This window comes from Canis lupus, chromosome X (assembly GCF_003254725.2).
Source record: "Canis lupus dingo isolate Sandy chromosome X, ASM325472v2, whole genome shotgun sequence".
Classification (NCBI taxonomy): Eukaryota; Metazoa; Chordata; class Mammalia; order Carnivora; family Canidae; genus Canis; species Canis lupus.
Genome location: NC_064281.1, coordinates 83,028,394 through 83,054,125, shown reverse-complemented (window position 1 = coordinate 83,054,125; position 25,732 = coordinate 83,028,394). Strand labels below are relative to the sequence as shown.

At 38.7% G+C, this 25,732-nt stretch overlaps 1 protein-coding gene across 1 annotated transcript in view; it reads left to right on the top strand.

Annotated features, from left to right (window-relative positions):
- GUCY2F (guanylate cyclase 2F, retinal) overlaps positions 1-25,732 on the top strand; it is a 98,374-nt gene that overhangs the window by 27,511 nt on the left and 45,131 nt on the right. Inside the window, exons 5-7 of the mRNA XM_025431863.2 lie at positions 2,487-2,583; positions 7,823-7,954; positions 13,652-13,741. Of these exons, the coding sequence (XP_025287648.1) occupies positions 2,487-2,583; positions 7,823-7,954; positions 13,652-13,741 (319 nt within the window). The remainder of the gene's footprint in view (positions 1-2,486; positions 2,584-7,822; positions 7,955-13,651; positions 13,742-25,732) is intronic.

Sequence of the window (25,732 nt, the reverse complement as noted above, 5' to 3'; positions counted from 1 at the left end):
TAATTTATGTGACTGTGACATATTCCTGCTCAGAACAGAAATTTAATGTATTGAGTTTAGCTGCTGCCAAAGACCGAAGTATTGAATTAATATCATGAGATGCTTAGTGCAAATAAATGTCATCCAGTCGGAAAGCTCCCCTCTCTAGGGAGATTTGAAGAGTAATCGGCTCTGGCTACCTACTGCCAAAACATCCCATGGCAAGGTCAAAAATGGAGTCACTCAGATGCTTTAGGTGACTTGTCAAATTCCCACCTCACCCCCATGCCTAGTGTCACTGGTCTTTCCCAGGGAACAGACTGGTTCCTTCAGCTTAGAGTGAACTCAATCTGCAATTCTTGGGAAGGCAAGGGGAAAAAGTTTGAAAAATCATGAGGGGGCCGGTGTTTGGAGTTTGTGGGCTGAAGGGCCAAAAGACTGGCGAGGGAAATGAATGGAGAGGAAAATGAGTCTGAGACAATTCGTACTTCAAGTGGTCACCGAAAACTCAAAGATGGGAGAGAGGCACATCATTTCCCAGAGTCACTTGGTCCTTGGTTCTTCAGCTAACAAAGCACAAAAAATGTCCTCTCTTTGCTGCCTGCCTCCCTCTCTGCCCACCAAGACTGCAATCAGAAGAAATGAGTGTCTGATGAGTTTCTGTAATAGATGGTGATTACTTGTAGGAGAGTGACTCTCTGTTCCTTCCTTTTCTCTGTGTTTTGATTGTTTAAGTTTTTTTTTTCAGAAAGAAAGATGTGCAAAGAGCCCAACCACCCCAAAACAAAGGATTCTTTGAACTCCTCCTTTCTCCCTACTCTGAACCAGATTGCCTTGCCTTTCTATAAAGCTCTCCAGTGTTTTGTAAGACTAATGATGATAATGATAATAATGAGCTCTTATACTTTCATGGTGCTTCATGCTTTTCAGACCACTTTCACATATATTATCTCATTTGATTTTCAAAACAACTCTATAAAGCGGGTAACACAGGAACCATTATCCTGCTTGACAGATGAGGACACAAGGGCACAAAGAAGTTAAATTATTTATCTAAGGTCATCTGGCTAATTAATGACAGAATCTGCGCTACACCCCAGGTCTCTGGATTGGGAATCCAGTTCTCATTCTACTAGAGTGTGTTCTGTAGCATGGTTATTTTCACAGGTGTGCCTGCTTTAAGACAATTCACTACACATATGAGACAGAGAAGTTGGGGAGTGATACTTTACTTTGCCAAAAGATTCATGTACTCTACCCAAGAATTCACTACAGGGCTCTTTTAATTTTCTCTGCAGGGCAGCAGCTCCCACAGTGATAAGGGACATATTTGTTGGCAGACAATTAGAAACACATTAATTGTTTGTTTACAAATCGGTGGAATCACTGAGACAAACGCACTGTGTTGCTGGTGCTTAAAGCTACAGTGACATCGCAGGCTTCCTTAGAGCAACTTGACAAAGCATTTTGATTCAGTGGTTGTTTTCCCTACTCTGGCACTGGCTTTAATACATTCCACAGGATGGCCATTAAGGGGTTATGGAAAAAGCTAAGCCAAACTGTAGCTGTCAGAGCCCCCAAGACAAAACAGAACAAAACAACCACACAGACTAAATCCAAGGTATCCTTCAGGTCCTCAAGTTGCCTGGTCAGCTCAACTGAGATGACCTACCTGGCTGTGTGGGGAGACACTATAAACTTCTATGTGTCTAGTAATTGATTTGTAGGAAATTATTACATTTGCTGCAAATTAATGGGTATGTTTGAAGAGAATCAGGTTTACACTGTATCTGTGTAATGCTGAGACAAGAGACCTATTCAGTAAAAGAGAAAAAAGAAAAACACAGTCAGCCCACTTGTTTGGAATCATGTAGACAAAGCAACCAACTGATTGAATTTTTCCACTTTTCAACCTGTTGCTTTGGCAACGCAGAGATGCAACTTTGCAAGACAAGTGGTCTTATGGGCAGAAATCTGGGCCCACAGCCAGGGACCAAGGATTTGAGTCCCAGCTCTGCCTCAGGCTAGGGCATCTCACAATATGTTTAATTTTGTTTTGTTTCTTTAATGTGTTTTTGTGTCTCTAAAATGGAGATTAATGATTCTTGGCCTGGGTATTATTAGAAGATGTACTGTGGCATAAGAGAAAGAATGTTGAGTTTTTTGCAAGTATTATGAGGTGCTGTTCTGAATGTGCTCTTGATGTGGGATCACTACTTTATGGGTCTGGGTCTGACTTACTGTCCCTATGCAGCATCTTCACCCTTCCCTTTGCATGCCTGTTCAATGGCATCTTCATTTTTTTCTTTTGGTCTTTGTAACTCTGCAAGTCATGAGACCCAGGGTTGCTATTTCTCTTTGCTGTGGGTACTAAGGTAAAGATCTATCTGTGGTCACTCTCTCCATTATCTTGTATATTTAAAAACTTCTATTGTGATGGCAAATTTATCCTGGGTTGGTAAAATACCCAGCCCCAAGTGACCCCTCTAATTTTACATTTGTTTCAGGCGTCGTATAAATAAGATCCAGTTGATTAAGGGACTCAACAGACTTCTACTGACTTTGGAGGATGTGACCTTTGTCAACCCCCACCTTGGCAGTAAGGTAAGAAGCATCCTCTTTTCTTGCTGCACTCTCTGATATGGTATCCACTGGCTAAAATTGACTACTGAGCACTTAACATGTGGCGAGTCTGGAGGCACCTGGGTGGCTCAGTCAGTTAAGCATCCGACTCTTGATGTCAGCTCAGGTCATAATCTCAGCATGGTGAGATGGAGCCCTGTGTTGGGCTCTGCATTCAGTGGGGAGTCTGCTTGAGGATTCTCTCTTTCTCTCTTTCTGCCCCTCCCCCCACTTATGCTCGCTCGCTCGCTCTCTCACACACACACATAAATAAATCTTTATTTTAAAAAATTATAAAAAAAAAATAAAATAAATAAAAAATTATTTCACACACACACACAGATTGTATAAGTAGGGGGGAGGAATGGAAGGAGAAGCAGACTCCCTGCTGAGCAGGGAGCCCCATACAGAGCTTGATCCCAGGATACCAGGATTATGACATGAGCTGAAGGCAGATGCTTAAGGGACTGAGCTATCCAGGCACCCCTAAATAAATCTTAAAAAAACAACATGTGACGAGTCAGAATTGAGATGTGCTGTAAGAGTAAAATACACACTGGATATAGGGGATTTAGTACAAAAACATAAGATATCTCATGAAATTAAAAAAATATATTAATTACATGTCAAAATGATAATACTTTGGATATAGTGGGTTGAATAAAATGTATCATTAAAATTACTCTCACCTGGTTTTTACTTTATTTAACATGAATACTAGAAAGCTCAAAGTGTGTATGTAGTTGAGGTTACATTTCTAGTATATAGTGCTGTCTTAGAACAGTTTTGTGGAAGTGATGCAGTGCACTTTGAGCAATAGTGTAGCTTTGACTTCATGTAGCTGTTCTTTAGTATATATGAGTACAGCATTTGATTGCTAGTTCCTCAAGGGCAGAGGTACATTATGTCAGCCCATAGCACCTGACCTAGTGCTGATAGTATAATAGGTGCTCATAAAAGTTTGGTGAGTGAATCAACGAGTGAAAGACAGTTGAATGTCCCTGGAGGTTCTGTTCAGATTGCGATAGTGTTGCAACTGGTGCTCTTCACTGTATGCCCATTACTATGTTCTGGCCCTGGGCTAGGCTTTGTGAGAGATGACATGTCTTTCCTGCCTTCAAAGAGATTACAATTAAATCAGAGAGCCAAATCACACCACACAAGAGAGCTGAGAGCTGCCATATTGCACCAAAGACACTAGATGTACGGTAAACTTCAGAGGAGATGTATCAGTGGAAGAAGGGTTTTGTTTTGTTTTGTTTTGTTTTTTGTATATTTTTTTATTGGAGTTCTATTTGCCAACATATAGCATAACATCCAGTGCTCATCCCATCAAGTGCCCCCCCTCAGTGCCCATCACCCAGTTACCCCATTCTCCCGCCCACCTCCTTTTCCACTACCCCTTGTTCAGGAAGAAGGTTTTTTAAGACACCTGGCACCAAAGCTGGGTCTCAAACAAGGATGGATAGGACTTGTCTGGATCACAGGCCATAAACTAGTAACCACTTTTGTTTGATCCTTAGAGTTATAAAAAATAGTAGCCAGAATTTTGAAATTGGGAGATTATGCATAAAAATCTGGATTTATGGGTATTTTTTAAAGGTTGGAACATCCATAAGCTTTGGGTATTGTCATGGCAATGGGTCTGTATTCAGTAGTAGTTGCCCTTTTGGGAAGGCAAGCTCTCTGCAGTTTGACACAGTTCCCATCATTCTCTACTGTCTTATACTCAGCCTATGTTACCAATTTATATTTATCTTCTGGACCCCTGTAAGCAGAGAAAACAGCATAAACAAAAGCTGGGAAAAAAGACAGTATGGGGAAGAGTTTTGTCAACTGTAACTAGTGATGAGAGAGTACGCCTCTCTGTGCCTAGTCTATGTGGCCAAAATAAAGACATTAGTTTTTGCAAATTCGGGTATAGTGATTGTGAGATATAAGGAGAGAATTCAGACACATCGTATTATCCCCTGTGTGCTGGTTACTTTTGCTAAACCAGTGTACCAGATCTGAGAATTAATGATCTCTGTGACCAAACTAACCACTAAATGAAAAGTATACTTGAACTAGTTGGCTGGGTGACAATGGGTTTACATGGCAATACTCTGGGCAGTTGGAATCAGATGAAATATTCACCTATTTAATTCTCAATTCCAACCCTAACTCTTATTTGTTTAAATCATCAAAAAAATTCTTTTGTAAGGTTCATATCATGTTCCTGGAAATGTACTGCTGAATGCCAAAATTATCACTGTGGCTGAAAGCTACATTCTACTCTCATACCATAAAAATGTATTGATGTTAGTCTCTATTTTTAAAGCCACCAGAGGACCCTGGACTCAGTGACAGAATTTGTCTGGATTTGCCATACCCTATATGCCTTGTATGAACTTTCCCACCTTAATCAGAAGGGGTAGATACTGAAGTGCAAGCTCTGAAGCAATCCCAATATATAACCCAATACTGGGAAAGCAAGTGTTTAATCCCATGACATTTTATTCAGAAATGGGTAATAAGTAGTAAAAGCAGATAATTAGAAGTTGCTGTTCAAATGTGGCAATGTTTACTAAAGTTTTGGTTAAGAGCAATAAATCTGTTTTTAAAATTCCTACTCCTGTGGTGGTGTCCATGTCAAAATGACAGTTCATCTCAATTGCCTACATGTTTTGGTTCTCAAGTGTCAAAACAACAAGGACAGATCGATATTGGGCTGAATTAGCCACCTCTTTGTATAGGCCTTGCACTAGTCCAGTTAAGTCTGTAAAAGCTCCACCTGTGCCTTTTCTCTTTCCTACTGAAACACAAAACGTGTTGGGGTTTTGTACTGCATCTCACAAAATCACTATAAATAACAGATAGTGCTACTTTCAGATGAACAAAGTGCCTAAATTAAAAAAAAAAACTTGTTCGTGATGATATATCCTTTCTTTCACTTGTGCACAAATTTTGATATAATGAGAGTAAAAAAAATACCCCAATAATCAGCACCTTTTACTGTATGAGTAAGAAAAATGAAAAGCAACAGGGGTTGATAGCTTTATAGAGAATGTCTCTTTTATTTTTTTACTATTTTGGCCCAGGTGGGAAAGGATGACATTATTCTAGAACATAGCTCTTGGCCTCCATGTCCCTTTTGGCATTTGGCTGGTATCAGAGTTTCTGGTGGGAAAAGGTAGGGGAAGCGTACGTTTTCCTTAATTGCTGTGTAGTCACAAACTTGCAGCTGGCTGTATCTAATCAGTCAAGAAGCCAAGCCAAGAATTCCATCCAAATGGAATGTCTGAAAGTGTAAACTCTTGGTGAATATAAAATTAATTCAGTCTAGAAAAATTGGCAGGTCAGTAGAAGTCAGGTCAAGAGAGGAAGTTTTTAGAAGAAAGTAAAGCTGAAGCCCAAATGTTTGTGGATTTTGGCAGATTCTCTTGCTTTTTCCTGTGCCCCTTCATGGAGAGGCCTATGTCTCAATATACAGATTTAGGTGCGCCTGCTGAGATATGAAAATAAAGAATGAAAGAGAAGTAGATTCCTCCCTGGCCTAGCTTTGTTGAGGAGAGTTCAGGTTTATGCAGGGGTTATGTGAAGAGTCAAGTTTTACATCTTGTCTGAATCATGAGCTGTTGAGATTTCAACACATTAGGTGTAGTTTACTATTGCCTTGGAACTTCATGATAGGCTGGTCTTGGTGGACTGAACTTAACTCAGGGCTAAAGCAACTAGTGATCTTCAGCTTATCAAAGATCATTAAGAGCAGAGTATGTGAAGGTACTTAAGATTCATTTTTACTGGGAGGCAAGAGTGAAGCTGAGCCTGATGTGTTAGAAAAAATCACAAGACCAGGAATTATGACATCTACCTTCTTCGTCCAGTTCCTATATCCATCATGAGGTCTCTGTTTCCTTGTTGTAAAATGGGGGTGTTAGAGTTGAAGGGGGTGAGGGCTAGCCTAGATTATACAAAATGTAATTGCTAGCTCTGAATGGCTATAATTCCAAGAAAGGCACATTTGGGGACATGGAAGAGAATATGAGGAACCTGTTGATTTATGATTTCTTCACATGAAATAAGCTTGCTGGTTTAGTTGAAGATAAAGATGTTTGATTTTAGGGGCACCTGGGTGGCTCAGTCGGTTTAAGTGACTGCCTTCAGCTTGGGTCATGATCCCAGGGTCCTGGGATTGAGTACTGTGTTGGGCTTCCTGATCAGTGGAGAGCCTGCTTCTCCCTTTTCCCACTGCTTGTGCACTCTCTCTTGCTCACTCTCACTCTCTCTCTCAAATAAATAAAAAATAAAATCTTAAAAAAAAGATATTCAATTTTAAAGGTTACTACAGATTGCAGATAACTCTTCCTCTTGTCATTCAGTGATGTACTTCCTGGTCCTCTTTTACCAGATTTGTGTGTACAAGTTAACAAATCAAGGAATAAAGAACTTGGCCTATTTAAGCATCAAACTCATAAATCATGAGCAGACGATCTACTCACTCTCTACTATCTTATTGCCTTCTGGGATACCTTCTGCCATTAATCTTGCCTGTACAAAGAAGGCTGCCTTTCAAGATGGTGTAACAAAAGGAGCCAGGTCTGAGAGCCAGAAGGGCAGGATTATGTGCTAGTTCTGCTATTGATTTTTTTCAAAATGTTAGATGCTTATGTTCTTATTTTTGTCTATAGAACGAAGGTCCCAGATTAAATTATGACTGGTGCTCTTTCTTGCCTACCCCCAAATCTTTGATTTTTTTAAAAAGATATCTTAGTTTTTCATTTGAAAGAGAGAGCAAGAGTGAGTGAGCATGAGCAGGGGTGAAGGAGGGGGGCTTCACAGGGAGAGGGAGGAGCAGACTCCCTGCTGGGCAGGGAGCCCAATGTGGGGATCAATCCGAGGAACCCAGAATCATGACCTGAGGTGAAAGCAGACCCTTCACCTACTAAGCCACTCAGGTGCCCTCCAAATCACTGATTCTAATCCTGGATGGAGGTACCTGCGAATATTTACTTTTCTTTTGTGGTATATGGAGGTGAAGCATGATAGAAACCCTAGCCTAAAAAAAATTGTTCTGGGGGATAGGCAAAATTAATTTCATGTTTACAAAGTTCAATTCCTATAGTTACTCTCTGAGGAAAATAAAAGCCAGATAAGAACAGTATCTTTACCATAGTTCAATGCCTTGTCCTAAATCATGAGAATTTTGTTTATAACCTTTTTTTCCCTAATCCTTTCACAGAGAGGAAGTCGTGCCAGTGTAAGCTTCCAAATCACCTCAGAAGTCCAAAGTGGGAGGTCCCCAAGGCTCTCTTTTTCCTCAGGGAGTCTAACTCCAGCTACCTATGAAAACTCCAACATAGCAATTTATGAGGTAGGATATCCAACAGCTATCTAATCTGCTGCCTTCTCAGGTTTTAAAATGAGACAGTGATTTAGGAGTTAGTCTTTGGGTAAAAATATTGAGGCTTTTGGTAAGTCCTTCCAGTTCTTTTTGTTCATTATCCACCCATGGACTTGTTTAGCTGACCTTTTCAACAAAGATTTTCCTCAGCAATTGATCTACTTATAATTTCATTGGTCTTTCAACTCCATCTGTGTACTGTGTACGTGAAAAAAAAGTCGATGGAGCCAAACACTTAACCATGTCACACATTCTAAAAGATAATGGGTATGATAATAGAAGAAATGATTCCTGAGTCATGTGTTTGTGATGGAATGTCTAGAAACATGTTTTTGTAGAGTGGTATTTTGGGCAAACCCTTCCCTTCAAATTCTAGTTGTTCTTCCTAAACCTGTTATCCTCTGATCTTACTGAAATCTTTTAAAATTATTCATTTCTTTTCTTTTTTTTTTCCTTAGCCTGTAACAGGTGATCTTATACTGTGTAAAATAGAATGAAAAATTTTTTTCACTTAAGTTTCTGTCTTTCAAGCTTTAAGAGGCCAACCCTGACCCCTTGTTCTAAGATACTGGAATTTGGCAACCAGAACAAATCTTGCAACAGTTGGAGGGATGAATTGTTTCTTCTCAGCAGGAAAGAGTTAAGCAGGGGGTAAAAGGGAAACTAGTCCCTCCTAAATGATGACTTCCCAGTGTGGTTTTCTTGTTTTGTTTGAAGATACTCCCAAAAGCAGCAAACACTCTCAACTTCAATAGTAACTACAAAGAAAGTCCAAAACAGAACAGAATGAGTTTTTAGATTGTCCAACGTATTGAATTTTCCAAATGAGTGCTCTCCTCCATTGGCCAAATAATTGACAGAGAGGCCTAAAACACCAAGATTGGCATGATATATATTTTCTCAGTGTACCTGAGTGTTCTGACTTAAATTTGTAGCAGGAAACCCTCTGGATCTTGCCTTGAAGCTAATTTAATCAAAGAGGAGATTTGCTTCACATGTAAACTTGCGGCTTTGGGGAATTGACAGCTCTACTTTCTCAAAGACCAAAACCAAGACAATCACATGGCTTTTGAATGTCAAATGCAGTGGGCTGATAGCTTTATGAATGTACTGACACCTCTAAGATTCTGAAATGAATCTCAGTAACTTAAGGCGATCTCTTGGTTTTTCATCTGTAAAATTAGGGGTTGAACTAAATTCTTAATCTTGGCTACTCATTAGAATCTCCATGGAAAACCGAAAAACATACCTGTGCCTAGCCTCCATCCCTAGTAAATCTGATTCAGTTGGTATGGGGTGGGCTCAGGCATTGGAATTCTTTTCAAGTTTCCCTGTGTGTGCAGCCAGGGCTGGAGATTGCTGGACTAAGAGATCTTGAAGGTCTCTTCTGGCTCAGATATGCTATGATTCCCTGATTCTATGTAAGAATTTATGTGTTGAATTGTGCTATGTTTTATTTGGTGGAGATGGGAGGTTATAGTGTAGAATTAAGAAGGGCAAAAATAAACATCTATATGTAACTGGCCTTTAAGAATCCATCAGATATTTCCTCATCTTGGAAGGAGGCAAAGGGTTGAGTTAGTTCCCATAATGACTGTTAGTCAGTCAGATCATGAGTATTTCTGAACTGTATAGGCCAAAGGGAGCCTTTATGTGCACAAAAGGAGGGTGTTAGTGAGAATAATACCACACCATGAAGTCAAGATTAGGCTGATGGCAGGGTGCAAAGAAAGATAGCCGAAGCTGGAAAACTGCCTGGCTAGGGCTGAAGAGGACTCTGGGAAAGAGCATAAGTTAATTGAATCAACAGATCACACAAAGAAGTTCAGTGTGCCTTCTGAAATGGTTCTCTATTGGGAGGGTTTTAAAGAAGATCCATTAACTAGCATCTGTTTAAAATAAATCAGATTTTCCTAAGTATTGTTATTGGAAGATCTACAAGTTCTACCTAGTGTGCCCGGGGTAGCAGATGGCTGATAGCAAAAGACAGGCTTCCCTAGGATGTGCCATTACATTGTGCGACAGTGATACAAATTCCCACTTTGATTCTGCACAGAGATGAGGCACCTTAGGAGCCGCACCAGAAAATTGGCCCTTATTTCATACATCCCCAGAGCAGAACACTGGGGAGAGAGAACTGGGAATAGCAGATCCAGTGGGAACATGTCACAATATACTCTAATAGCCACAGTCTAGGGGAGAGGGGTGAGGTGGGCAGTAACACAATCCTGATACGCTCAGCGAGAACCCACTGAACTTATCCCTCCCTCTTCATCTCTGACTCTTTCTGCCTCTCAACCTCTCCCTGTGTTTTCCTCCTTGTCTCCTTTCTCTCTTCCCACTATACTTCCTCCCTATTCATCTTCCTTTCCCAAGGCGCTTTTTCTTATTTTTTTCTCACCTTCTTCTATATCCCACATAGCTGTTTCCATCCCCCTCTCCTTTCCACCAACCATGTCTCTCATCACAGAATCGTCCAGCTCTGTCCATAAGAAAACTGGGGCTCAGGCCACCGAAGTGGCTGCCCTAAGGCCACCCCTGAATTTGAGGCACAACCAGGTCCAGGACCTAGATCTCTTGACTCTTAGTTAATCCTCTATGGCCTTAGTGCAAAACTGATAGACTTTAAATTACCTCTAAAAATTTAGTGGATAGGTTTGATGTTTCTTCCTCTTAATTAAAAAGTGAATGATGAATGAAGTATTTTATTCTCACTTTTAAAGGAAAAAACAAAACAAATAATGCATATGTGGTAAAGATAAAACCTGCCTGTTTCCTTCCTTTTCCTCATTATTCAGGAAATAGGACACACACAGACTCAATAAAAATTTGCTTATAGAGTTTGTGAGAATTATTTAAATCTTAAAACAAATACACACAAATCCCCCAAACCAAAGAAAGCCCATGAGAGAAAAGAGCAATAAAGTGGAAAGTGGAGGACCTTGGTTCTGTTACTACCTAGCCTTCTGACCTTGGACAAGTTGCTTAATCTCTTCAGACTTCAGTTTCTTTATCAAAATATGAAGGGATTAGAACAGGGATACCCAAGATCCTTTCCAGCTCTCAAATTTGGTGATTTGGCTGGAAAAAAGCTCTGCTTAACTACTTCTAAAAGTTAATAAGTCAGAGAGAAGGCTAACGCCTGTCTGTAATAAGGCTGACTCCAGGAAAAAATGTATCAGGTACTGGCTAGAGGCAGAGTCAGGGCTGCCAGTACTGACGTTCATGTTGTACACTGCGCAAGGGCACCATATTTAAGAGGGTACTATTCACATTATAGACATATACTAATTTATATGAGAGTGGTGCAGGAGTAGGCAAAGAGGTTCTGACCTCCCAGTCTAGTTTGGGAATGAGGTGGAGGAGGGCGGGCTATTTCTCATATGTACATTTATACAAGTGTACTCAACTATACTCACACATAGTCACCAGTAAACATATGTGTACCTGATTATATGCTACCTTGACTAGTCCCCAGGAGTTTTTTGAGGTTACTCCTTCCTCCTGCCTAATATTCTTGGAGATCCAATTTCAACTTCTCTCTTCCACGTTTATAGCCTGACTCCAAACCTGACAAAGAGGCTCCACCTGGCAGTCAGGGCTTGGTGGTATGTAGAATATCCATGCTGCTAGAGGAATGTGTTCCTTGGTATCTGGAGAATGTATGAGTAAATGAGAGTGTGGCACATGCACGAATGTATCGGGCCAGGGCTGCTGCCCAACATTGCAGGGCTGCCACAGGCTGTAAAGTAAAGTTCTCACATGTTTGTTTCTTTATTTTTCCTTGAGCATCCTTTCTAATTAGCACAAAGTTGCCATAACAACTAGTAATGACCAGGGGCTGGGTAATATGGTTGCAAAAGTGCTGGAAAGGCTTCATTGCCCACCGGTATATCCTATACATTTGTTGATTTTGTGAATTCCCAGTTAGAATTTTTTTTCTTGCAGCTTAAACCTTGGCTTTGATCCCTCTAAAGGGCAAAGTCCTCTGAAGGCTAAAACTCCAAGCTCATGTCTGACCCTCTTGACTTCTGTGATTAAGTAAGTGTAGGGTGGAGCCTGAGATTTGGCCTTAGTTCTAACCAGTTTCCAGGTGCCCATGATACAGCTGGTCTGGGGTGCAGAGAATTTAATTTCTGAGCAAGAGACCAGGCAGGCTGCCTTTCGTGCTTGACCATTCTGCTGCAGGCAGGCACTGATCCTGAACTACCTGTAGGCGCTGAGCCTGGCTGGCACAGTACTGTTCAGCTGCTGAAGGCCGCTGAGAGCCATTCCCTAGTTAAAGGGTTTTGAGCTCCTTGGCTTGAAGATGCCCTCTAACCCAAAGTGCGGACATGTAACTCAGATGCCCGCAGCTCCCGTTATTAGCCTTTGCCTCTGGCAGGTCTCCAGATGCAGTGCCACAGCTGGATATAATCGTTAATAAGAGAGTCTTATTCTTGGAATTTGACTGCACAGAGCTCTCTGCTTTATTTTCTCTACTTGATGACAAATTGGTACAGCCTGAAATGGAACATCCAGGCTATAGGTAATAGATGTGAAAGCACTTTGAAGAGTTAAGAGCACTGTGCAAATGCGAGGCATTATTATTATCATGGAGAAAAAGGGAGCTATATTTGTATTGCTTTTTAAAAAAAATTTGGGTCAGACAGAAACTAAATAGGGCTTGATGACTGATGAATCCTTGAGGCTATGCATGGAGAAGAAAATTATCTATCAGGTGCTGGTGCTAAAGTGAAGACAATAAAATAATTGTTGTGTTTGACTTGACAGCAGCCTTAGAAATAGCTGCTTTGTACTTAAAAAGTCAGAAATAGACTCCTGAAAGAGTCTACATTACTCATATTACTATGGTAGTACATTTGTGCATCCAAGTAAGAAATGTTTAATCTACATTGAAGCCAGTTGGCTTATGACTGAAGCATAAGAGGCCCCCCAAATGGCCTGTCCCACAAGAGAAAAATTGAGAAAGGTAAATGCAGAGAACATTTGCTCTATGATGTCTCCGGCCTTACATCTCCCAAGTTGGATGCCTCAAGGCAGTAAGAATTGTAACCACCAACCCTCATCATTAACCACAGGGAACCGAAGGCTACACCACTTAGCTATGAGTAAGTGAAATGACCTAGCACTTTTTGCAGTTAGTGAAGGGAGTCATTTAGGAGAGTTGTATCATTCCTTTTCTGGGGTCTGGATACTTGCAATGGTTTTCCTGGGCTTAGTCAATTAGAATTTTAATTTTTCAACTCTCTGCATGACCACATTTTTCAGATTTTATTTATTTGTTTGTTTGTTTGTTTGTTTGGAAAGAGAGAGCGAGAGAGTGAAACTGAGTGGGGGTGGGGGCAGAGGGAGAAGGAGAGAGAGAATCTCAAGCAGACTCCCCACTGATCATGGAACCAGAGGCTGGGCTGGATCTCACTACCCTGAGATCATGACCTGAGGCAAAATCAAGAGTCTGACACTTAGCTGACTGACCAACCCAGGCACCCCGGCATGACCTCATTTTTAGCTCAAATACAAAATGTCCATATGGTGGAGGCTAATGGAGGAGGAACAAAGCCTGTTTGAGTTGATGGTGTGATTATACCCTTCATATGGAAGGGACATTTCTCTAAAGCTGTTGGCAACTAAGTCTCATCACTCCTCTCTGCCTTTTCTTTCTAGGGTGATTGGGTGTGGCTGAAAAAGTTCCCCTCTGGAGGTTTTGGAGACATTAAGTACATCAAATCGAGTGCAAGTGATATGTTTGAAATGGTATGAGAAATGCTTGTTTATGTACATTCCCACTAAAACCACTCCTTTCTCCAAAGTAACTAACATCAGCTGTTAGGAAGACCCCTTAACGAATCAGTGCAGGGAAACTGCAGGGTTGCCACTGGCCTGATGTGAATCATGTGTTGCTATGGCAAAAGTATGGGTTCTGAAGTCAAAGAGACATGAAGAATTCAATTTCCAGCTCTCCCCACTTAAGAGGTATTTTAACTTGGACAAGTCACCTAAACTCCCTGAGCCTTATTTTCCTTATTTGTAAAGGAAGTACGTTAATGTCTATTCCCCAGGGTTAGTATGAGGATTAAAAGAGATAATACAGGGGGATCCCTGGATGGCTCAGCGGTTTAGTGCCTGCCTTTGGCCCAGGGCGTGGTCCTGGAGTCTCGGGATCGAGTCCCACATCAGGCTCCCTGCACGGAGCCTGCTTCTCCCTCTGCCTGTGTCTCTGCCTCTCTCTCTCTCTCTCTGTGTCTTTCATGAATAAATGAATAAATAAAATCTTAAAAAAAGAGATAATACACATCAAGCATCCTGCACATTTCCTGACATATAGCTTCTTTGCAAAATGGTAGCTATTATGCTTATTATTAAGTATATATCCCATAATCTTTCAAATTCTCCAGTTGTCAGGCCTGGAAAAGTCATCTTGTAATTACCACTTGCATAAGAAAAACGGTGATTTCCCCAGTCTTACCAGTTATGTTTAGAGTCCTTGGATGGTTCATTTAAGGAAGCAGTGTGTAGATAAGGCAGGGATGACAATGATTCCTCCCAAACCACTTAAAATTTTGGCTCCTCCTTGAGTTTTGAGTCCATAAAAGATTCACAGAGCCTGTCTCCAGTTCCTTTAGACTCATGAGTGGGAGTTTTAGAAAGTAATAATAGATTTCTTCACATCTCTGAAGCAGGCAAGTTCAAGTCAATCCAATAAGTATGAATCAGACACCTGCTACATCCCGAGCACTGTACAAGTGAGAAAACAAAGGAAATGGTGAAATGGAAGAGATGTGGCTCATGGTGGACAAGATGTGTCCCTGATGGTAAAATAATGAGAGATGAATCCAGAAGGGGGGGCAATGTCAGAGCTAGAATAGGCAATTCCACACTGGTTTGATGATCCAGGATGCTAAACAGAAGCTAACTTCAAAGTCTGGAGCCAAGCAGGGCCAAACTTGGGAGAGCTGATTGACTGCAAGTATGGAAGTAAGATGATAGGTATTGACCCAAGGTAAAATGTGTTTGTGATTTTGGGGGAATTTTTGATTTTGATGTGATCTCAAACTAACAGAAAAGCTGCAAGAAAAATTCAAGGAATTCTTGTATACCCTACCTAGCTTAAGCAATTGTTCACATTTTGCTTAATTTCTTTTCATTCTCTATTTATAAGCTTATGTATATTATTTTTTCTGAACCATTTGAGAGTAAGATGTAGACATCCTCTACTTTTACCTCTAAAATACATCAGTGTGTATTTCCTTAAAAAGGCATTCTTTTATATAATTATGGTATAATGATCAAAATTAGAAAATTGAACATTAATAAATAATATAACTATTGTCCATATTTTAAAAAAGATTATTTGTTTGAGACAGAGAGAGTGTGCATGAGCACGGGGAGGGGCAGAGGAAGAGGGAGAAGCAGGCTCCCTGCTGAGCAAGGAGCTCAATATAGGGCTCAATCCTGGGATGCTGGGATCATGACCCAAACCAAAGGCAGATGCTAACCAACTGGGCCACCCAGGTACCTCTCTATTGTCCATATTTTATCAATGGTCAAAACACATGATAGCTAATATTCCCCAGGTCAGTTTTCAATCTAGGCTCACACATTATGGTTAGTTGTCATGGCTCCTTATTGCCTTTAATCTGGAACAGTTTCTTAGCCTTTCTTTGTTTTTTCTTCACCTGGATTTTTTTTTAAGAATTCAGGTCAGTTACTTGGTAGATGGTCCCTCAATTTGGGTTTATCCCATGTTCCTCATGGTTAGATTTAAGGTTTGCATCTTTAGCTAGAATACTACAGAAGTGATATGGTGTTCTTCTCAGTGCTTTTTATCAGGAGGCACACAATATCAATTGTCCCATTATTGCTGATGTTAATTTTGATTGCTTAGTTTAGATGGTTTCAAAATCTACTAAATTTCTCCAGTATTGAGTTACTGTCTTTCCCCCACTGTAATTATTATTTTTTTATTTTTTTAATAATAAATTTATTTTCCCCCACTGTAATTAATACATAATCTGTAAACAGATACTTTAAGTCTGTGTAAATACATTGTTTCTCATCAAACTTTTGCTCATTAATTTTAGCATCCATTGATTTTCTAACTCCAGTGTTCTATGTTTATTGATTGGTATTGTGTTGTAAGAAAGAGCCTTACCTTCTCCACCATTTATTTATTTGTTTATATATTTATACCTGTGTGCATGTATGGACTTTTATTTTATTCAAATCTATCATTTATCTATATGTCATCTATCTAAAAGCATGAATTCATATTAATACTTCCAACTATAATTGAATGCCACAGAGTTCATTTTGTCCTTTCTCCTTTCCGTATTGTAACTCTGTTCTTTAATAGTGAGAAAACTGGCTCCCATTATTCTCATGACATCTTTTTATGTGTCCCTTTACTGACTCATATGGCCATGTCAGGTGCAGATAGCAACTCAACTCTAGGGGGAAGGCCAGAGTTTTCCAGCATTTACCACGCAAAAGGCCCAAATTCATTTCTAGTACTTTTATGAAGCAGGAGGTGGAACTGACTATGCCATCACTGTGCCTCTAACACTGCCTTGACCACTTACATGCCTTCATGATCTTAATATGTTGAGACTGGATACCAGGAGCCAGAATGGAAAGCAGATCTTGGTAAGCCACCTGTAGAAAAGAGCCCTGCACAGTGAGATGGATATTCTTGAAAGGCAAATGGCTGGACTTAGAAGGCCAAAGGACTGATGACTTTCAACATCCTTTTAGGGCCTTAATTTCTGCAAAAGTGTGTGTAGGAAAATCAGGCTGTATCTCCAAGGTCATGTTCTTCCCTACCATCTGTAACCAATTGGCATATTCCCAGTGCCATCTAATACCTTAGCTGTTTAGTTCCTTGCCATATGATCTCTAATCATTTCTTCTTCCATTCCACTTGGCCATCCACTGCTATCATTGTACCTTGGGTTTTGTCATCATCTATAATTGCTACTGAAAATGCTTTACCTCCAAAATCATAGATTCAGGCATCATAGTCTTTGAAGTGTATCCTCCTTTTCTTTTACCTTGTGTGTACTTTACATCAGGTCTTCCTGTCTACTGACCTCTACTTTCTTCCAAACCATAAATCCTTCTTTTGTCTTCTCTTGTGCCCATCTTAGATTCCATAATCTATCGTTTGAACACATTCTCATTTCTGCCTTTATGGTCAAACATATCTACAAAATCCAAATTCTGGATGATTCTAACTCTTCACTTTGTGCCTGCTCTCAAATAGCCAAGTATTGTAGCAGAAAGTCATGCAACAAGGTATATTGTTTTCACTATAAATTCATGTTTCTCATCTTAAAATGTCCCTTATCACTGTTCATTAAGTCCATTATACTTTATTGGTTAGTTTACTCTCTTCAACTCATACTTCAAAGATTCTCCCTTCTCCTTCAACCTCCAATGTTCTTCTTTTCTTCTATTTTGACTATTACCATCCTTCTCCAAGCCACTATCAACTTCCACCAGAGCTATTGCAATTGTCTTTTTTTTTTTTTCAAGAGAAGTAATTTTTAAAAAACTATTTTAGGTTCACAACAAAATTGAACTGGAGGTACAGAGTTCCCATATGCCTACTGCCCAAGCTACATGCATGGACTCCCCCACTATCACCACCCCAAACCAGAGTGGTACATTTGTCATAACTGCTGGACATACATTGATATATCATTATCACCCAAAGTTCACAGTTTACATTAGGGCTCACCATTGGTGTTGTCTGTTCTATGGGTTTTGACAAATGTATAATGACATGTATCTGCCATAATAGCAACATGCAGAATAGTTTCAATGCCCTAAAAATCCCCTGCTCCGCTTATTCATACCTCCCTCTCCCTAATCCCTGGCAACCACTGGTAATTATCTTTTAACTACTCTATCCACATATACTTTTATCATTCTCACATCTCTTCTCCACTTTGCAAAGTGGTCTTTTCAAAATAGAATCCTGATCTTGTCAGTTTTCTACTTAACTCTCTTTAAAGAGATTCATATTGCTCTTTTCTTTGTGTGGAGATTTTAAATTACAGGTTCAATTTCTGGAATAGATAGTAGACTATTCAAACATTCTATTTCCTTTTGTACCACTTTTGGTAAGTTATAGCTTAAAAGAAAATTGGCCATTTCATATATTCTGTGAAAGTTACTGGCACAAAGAAGTATCTAATATGCTCATGCAATATTCTAAGTAGCTTTAGGATTTATAGTGATGCCCCCTTTGCATTCTTGATATTGATAATTTGTGTTTTCTCTTTCTTGATCAATTTTGCTAGAGGACTACCGATTTTTAAAATCTTTTCCAAAGATCAACTTCTGGCTTTGTTGATTTTCCTCAAGTGTACGTCTGCTTTCTATTTCATTGATTTATATTCTTATTATTTCCTTCATTCTCCTTTCTGTGTTTTCTTTTAAAGATTTTTTTATTCATTTGAGAGAGACAGAGAGAGTGAGTGAGAGCACCAGCTCAGAGGGAGAGGAACATGGAGATGCTCTGATAAGCTGGGTGCCAGAAAAGGGGCTCAATCCCAGGACCCTGGGATCTTGACCTGAGCTGAAGGCAGATGCTTAACTGATTGAGTCACGCAGGCACCCTACTTTCTGTGTTTTTAATTCATTGTTCTTTTTCTAATTTTTTGAACTGGAAGCCTTCCTTATTTTCTTTTTCCTTCTTTTTTTAGATTTTGTTTATTTATTCATGAGAGACACAGAGAGAGAGAGAGGCACAGACACAGGCAGAGGGAGACGCAGGCTCCATTCCATGCAGGGAGCCTGACGCGGGACTCGATCTCGGGTCTCCAGGACCACACCCTGGACTGAAGGCGGCGCTAAACTGCTGAGCCATCCGGGCTACCCTTTATTTTCTTTTATAGTCACTTAAAGCTAAAAAATTCCCTTAAGTACTGCTTTAGCTACATCCTGGAAGTCTTTCTTTCCTTTTCAAAAACTTTTTATTATGGAAAGTAGCAAACACATAGAAAAGAAACAGAATAATATAACCAAACTCCATTTGCCCGTCACCCAGCTTCAAAAAAGTTATCAACATTCTACCATTATTATTTCATCTCTAACTTGGTTATTATTGCTGTTGTTATTGTTTTGCAGTTCTCTATTTTTGATGTACAATTATATACACTGAAATGCCCATATTATAGATATGTAATTTTGATAAAGGGATACACCCAGATAGTCTAGACCATTATCATGATATGAAATAGGGATCAGCAATCCATGGCCCCTGGACCAAATCTGGCCATGGTCTGTTTTTCATAGTCTGGGAGCTAAAAATGTTTTTTTGCATTTTTAAGTTGTTGTAAAAAACAACAAAAAAAGGAAAATAAAGATTATGCAATAGAAACAATATATGATCTGCAAAGAATAAAATATTTATTATATGTACCTTTACAGAAGATTGCTGATCCTGGATAAGAAACATTTCTTTCTCTCCAGAAAAACCTAGAGACTAGTCAAATGTTCATCAGCAGGAAAAGGTCCTTTGTGTTCTTCAGTAAATTTGTGCCCACTCCCCAAAAGAGGGAACCACTATTCCAGGGTTTTTCTTGCCTTACATTAATTTTGCTTCTTCTATAACCTCATAGAAGTGGTATCACTTCTATGGCTTGTTCTTTTCATTGACGAGTATTATTCAATCATATGAATATAGCACAATTTAATTATGTCTTTTCCTGTTGATGGGCATTTGAACTGATTCCAGTTTTGTCTATTGTGAATAAAGCTGCTAGGATTATGCTTTTTACAAGTCTCTCTCTCTCTTTTTTTTACAAGTCTTTTTTACTGATACATATTTTAATTTCTCTTGGTTAAACACCTAGGAGTTGAATTTCTATGTTGATGTATAGTGTACATTTAAGTTTACAAGACACTATCAAATCTTTTCCCATTTTAATTTCCTACATGCAAGTTATGAGAGCTGCCTTTGCTTTACATCATCAACAATATTCTTTATAGTTTTAGCCATTCTAATGAGTTTACAGGGGTATCTCATTGGTTTAAAAATTTTTTTAATTAAGTAAAATAAGTAAACTCTATCCTTAAGGTAGGGCTTGAACTCATGACCCTGAGATCAAGAGTTGCATGCTCTACCAATGGAACCAGCCAGGCACCCCCTCATTGTTTTTTTTTAATTTTTCATTTTTTGTTTAAATTTTTTTGGGAGAGAATGAGAGAGAGCAGAGTGCACCAGGGGGGGTGGGAGTTGAGAGGCAGAGGGAGAGAGAGAATCCCAAGCAGGCTCCACATCCAGTGCAGAAGGCCAATGCAGGACTGGATCTCCTGACCCTGAGATCATGACCTGAACTGAAATCAAAAGTCAGACACTTCACCAAGTGAACCACCCAGGCGTCCCTTAAATTTTTATTTTTAATGATGATAAAGACATAACAAAATTTAGCGTTCCTGAGTATATAATTCAGTGGTGTCAAGAATATTTACATTATTCTGCAAAAGATTGTCACAACTCTTTCAGATTGCAAAACTTAAATTCTATATCATTAAACAACTACCCTACCCAGCCCCTTCCAGCTCCTTGTGACCACCATTCTGTTTTGTTTCTGTGAATTTGACTACTTTAGCTATTGCATATGAGAGTGGAATCACACAGCCTTTGTCTTTCTGTGACTGGTTTATTTCATGTAGTATCATTGTGTTTTTAAAATAAATTTTTTAAATTCAGATTTAATTAGATGTTCTAGTCAGTGAATTTTGACAATTGTATACATCTGTGTAACCACTCCCCAAAACAAAATATAGAATATGTTCATCATCCTAGAAAGCTCCCTGTTTCCCTTCTCTGTCATTGTCCCTAGCCCAGAGGAAACCACTGTTCTGATTTCTATCATCATAAAATGGTATTTTTTTTTGTTCTTAGATTTCATATAAATAGAATATTACAATATGTATTCTTATGTGCCTGGCTTTTCTTTCTCAACATCATACTTTTTAAGATTAATTCATGTTTTTGAATATAATAATATTTCATTTTTTTAATTGCTAAGTAGTATTTCATTTTATAAATATATCACAATTATTTTCTCCTGGTGCTGAACATTTGGCTAGTCTCTAGGTTTTTGGTGTAATGAATAAGGAAAGTATAATCTTTTTTAATGGTGAAAAAACACAAAATTAGCATGTTACCTCTTTTTTTTTACAAAAAATCAACTTTTTTTGTTTTTTACAAAAAATCAACTTTAATTTTAGGTGTAGAATTTAGTGATTCATCAGTTACATATAATACTCAGTGCTCATCACAAGTGCACTCCTTACCTATTTTTAAATACACAGTTCAGTTATGTGAAGTATATTCACATTGTTGTAAACAGATCTCCAGACATTTTTTATCTTGCAAATCTGAAACTCTACCCATTAAGCTACAACTCTCTTTTCCACCTCCCCCCAATTCCTGCTAACACCATTCTACTTTCTAGAGACAGATGTAGGCAGAGGGAGAAACAGCCTCCCCGCAGGGAGCCGGATGTAGGACTTGATCCCTGGACCCTGGGATCACAACCTGAGACAAAGGCAGACGCTCAACCACTGAGCCACCCAGGTGCCCCTTGCTCATTTCCTGATGGAGATTTTGGTTGCTTCACCTTCTTGGCCATTGTGAATAGTGCTGCTATGAATATGGGTGTGCAAATACCTGAGACTGTTTTCAATTCTTTGGGTTTATACCTTGAAGTGGGATTAGTGAATCATATGGTAGCTCTATTTTTTATTTTTTGAGGAATCTCATAAAATTTTCCATAGTGGTCGTCCCATTTCATCACAATCCTATCAACAGTACCCAAGGCTTCTAATTTCTCCATATTTTTGCTAGCGCTTATTATTTTAGGGTTTGGGTTTTTTTTAACGATTTTATTTATTTATTCATGAGAGACACACAGAGAGAGGCAGAAACACAGGCAGAGGGAGAAGCAGGCTCCATGCAGGGAGGCCGACGTGGGACTCAATCCTGGGTCTCCAGGATCACGCCCTGGGCGGCACTAAACCGCTGAGCCACCCGGGCTGCCTGGGTTTGTTTTTTTAAAAAAAATTTTATAGTAGCCACTCTAATGGGTTTGACATGATATTTCACTGTGGTTTTGATTTGCACTTCTCTGATGATTAGTGATGTTGAGCATCTTTTAATAGGCAACTACAAATATTTTTGGGTATTTTTGTGAACATATATTTTCATTTTCTCTGGTAAATACATAAGAATGGACTAACTGAAAGGTGCCTGGCTGGATCAGTTGGTAGAACATACAACTTGATCTGTGGTTTATGAGCTCAAGCTCCATATTAGGTGTAGGGATCAGTTAAGAAAATAAAATCTGTAAAAAAAAAAAAAGATAGATTAAATGAGTCAAAGAGCAGATACAGGTGACTTTATATGAAACATCCAAACAGTTCTTCCTTCTAATTGGTTACAACATTTTATACTAACAGAAATGTATGGATGTTCCATTTATTCTAAATTCTAAGCAGCATCTGTCTTTTTGATATTTGCTTTTCTGGTATCTGTGAAGTGGTATCTTATTGTGGATTTAATTTGCATTTTCTTGATGGCTAAAGTTGTTGGGTACTTTTTCATACGTTTATAATTTTTCTGTGTATCTTCTGTTGTGAATTGCCCATTCAAATTTTTGCCACGTAAGAAAAAAATTTTTTTTTGTCTTTTAATTTTTGAATTGTAGACATTCTTCATGTATCCTGGATATAAACCTTTGGTCAGATATGTGTTTTGTAATATTTTTCCTCAGTCTGTGTCTTGTTTGTTTTCTTAGTGGTGTCTCTCGATGAGCAAAATTTTTTATTTCGAGGAAGTTCAATCTATTGTTTTATTTTGTGGTCCAGAAATCCTTGTCTATTCCAAGATTCTAGATTTAGGACTATGACCCATTTTGAATTAGTTTTTGTGTATGGACCGAGATAGTGATCAAGGTTCATTGTTTTTCCATAGAGATAGCCAGTCCTGTAGCAATTGGTTAAAAAAAGCTTTCCTTTTGTTCCTGTAGCAACTGCTTAAAAAAGCTTTCCTTTCTCCATCGAGTTAACTTTCCAATTTGGTAAAAATTAACTGACTATATATATATATGTGTGTGTGTGTGTGTAGGTAATTTTTTGGACTCTCTACTCTGTTTAACTAACACACTAATGTACTCTACTGCCAACATCACACTGCTTAATTATCATAGCTCTAGAGTAAGTCCTAAAGTCAAGTGGTGTAAACTCCTCCAACTTGTTCTTTTTCAACATCATTTTGGGTAGCATCATTCATTTTAATTTTCAGTAAATTCTAGAATCAGCTTCTTTTACTTAAGCAATGGCTTTGACAACTTTTGATAGAAATTGTATGAATTTATAAACCAACTAGTGACAACGGACATCTTAATAATAAGTCTTCCAGTCCATTAATATGGTATAGATCTTCACTTAAGTTTTCTTTAATTTTTCCCATCAGTATTTTGATGCTTTCACAATTTTTTTGAGTAGAACTGGTGAAGAAAGACGTCCTTGCCTTTCTCTCGGCTTGAGAGGAAAACAATTTAATGCTTTACTATTGGGTTTGATGTTATCTGAAGGTTTTTTCACACATGTCCCTATTTCTGATTTTCTGTGATTTTTTTTAAATAATGAGTTTTTAAAAAATATATTCTTTGACTGCCTTCAAAAGTTTATATTTAGATTTCAGGAGTTTGACTGTAATGTGTCTAGGTATAGGTTTCTTTGTATTTAATCTGAAGGTCACTAAGACTCTTGGATCTTTAAGTTTATTTTTTTAAAGATTTTGTTTGTTTATTCATGAGACACACACACACACACACACACACACACACACACACACACAGACAGGCAGAGGGAGAAGCAGGCTCCACGCAGGGAGCCTGACATGGGACTCCATCCCAGGTCTCTAGGATCATGCCCCCGGCCAAAGGTGGCGCTAAACCGCTGAGCCACCGGGGCTGCCCTAAGTTGATTTTCAAATGGCAGGAGTTTGAGTATAATGTTACTACGTTGCTTGTGTTTCTTCAATATTTAAATTGACATCTTTCAACAAATTCAAGAAGTTTGGGGCCACCATTTATTAATTTTTTATTTTCCATTCTCTCTTGTATCCTTTTGTAACTGAAGTTATGTATGTGCTACACTTGATATTGTCCTACAGATCCTGGAGACTTTACTTATTTTTTATCCCCAATTTTTTTTCTCTCTGTTGTTCAGATTAATGTATTTTTTATTGATCTCTCCTCAAGTTCATTGACTTTTCTGTCATCTCCTAAGCCAATCTAGTGAATTTTATATTTTCTAGCTATAGAATTTATGTCTCTGCTGATGTTCCCTATCTGTATATTCATTTTGCATATATTGTCTTTTAAGTCCTCAAATATATTTGGGATATCTGCTTCTTTTCTGGGGGCACCTGGGTGGCTCAGTGGTTGAGCATCTGCCTTTGACTCAGGTCATGATCCCAGGGTCCTGGGAGTGAGTCCTGCATCAGGCTTCCCGTGGGGAGCCTGCTTCTCCCTCTGCCTATGTCTCTGCCTTTCTCTCTGTATCTCTCATGAGTAAATAAAAAAATATTTTTTAAAAATAAAATAAAGTTCTTTTCTGTTGGTTGCAACATCTGTATCATCTCAGGGTTGATTTCTACTGACTGCCTTTATTTTTTGTGTATAGGTCACATTTTCCTGATTCTTTGCATATCTAAGGCTTTTTGTTGATTGCTAACATTATGAATGGTACATTTTAGAAATTCTGGATTCCGTTAGATTGCTCTGAAGAATGATATTTTGTTTTTGCTGACAGTTATCTTGGCTAGACTCAATTTTCAACTTCTTCTCCCATGTGGTATGTAGTAACTAAAATCTCTGGTCTGAAATTACAGGTTTGCTTGTTGCCTTTTTATGAGGTACCTGGGATCTTTCTCATGCATGCAAAGATCAACATTCAGCCAAGGATTTGGGCAGATTGAAAAAAAAAATTAATTGAAGTATAATTGACATACAATGTTATATTAATTTCAGGTATACAACACAGTAATTCATAATTATATATTTTATGAGATGCTCACCATGATAAATATAGTTTTGAGCAAATTTTATATGTATATTTGGTGATTGAACTTGCCCTATAGCACATTACCTTCCAGGAATTCTTCCCTAACTTTCTAACTATTCTGTTGGCTCCAGACTTTGCCTTCTGATGCCTCGAACCTGCCGGGATGCAGTTTCTGCCTTCAAGTCATATGCAGTTTGGAGAATACACTCTCACAAAACAAAACAAAAAAAAAACAAATATGAATTTTACCTATTGTACTGTGTTTTTTCAGGTTTACCTTCACCTGCATTTGTGCATTTGGTCACTCTCCACTGCCTTCATGTTTTCATGGTTTAAAAAATATTGATCCATATTTTATGGGGGTTTTGGTCTATGCATTATTTAAAGACATGTTCCTTTGTCCTCTGTCTCCTTTGTTTTTGCCTCTTCAACTATTTAGTGATTTTTTTATTATGTAGTAGACATTTTATATAAAGACATTGTAGAGGCTCCAGATAATATGTTCTATCATTGAGAGTTTTCTCTTTTCATCAGTCAGGTGGGTAGAGTGAAAGAGTAAACACATTAATCTAATCAGAGACTGAGCTGAATGGAAGCTATGTTGTAGTTTTAATTAGACTTAGTGCATCTTTAATTCTGTTATGTTTCCCGAGCATATCC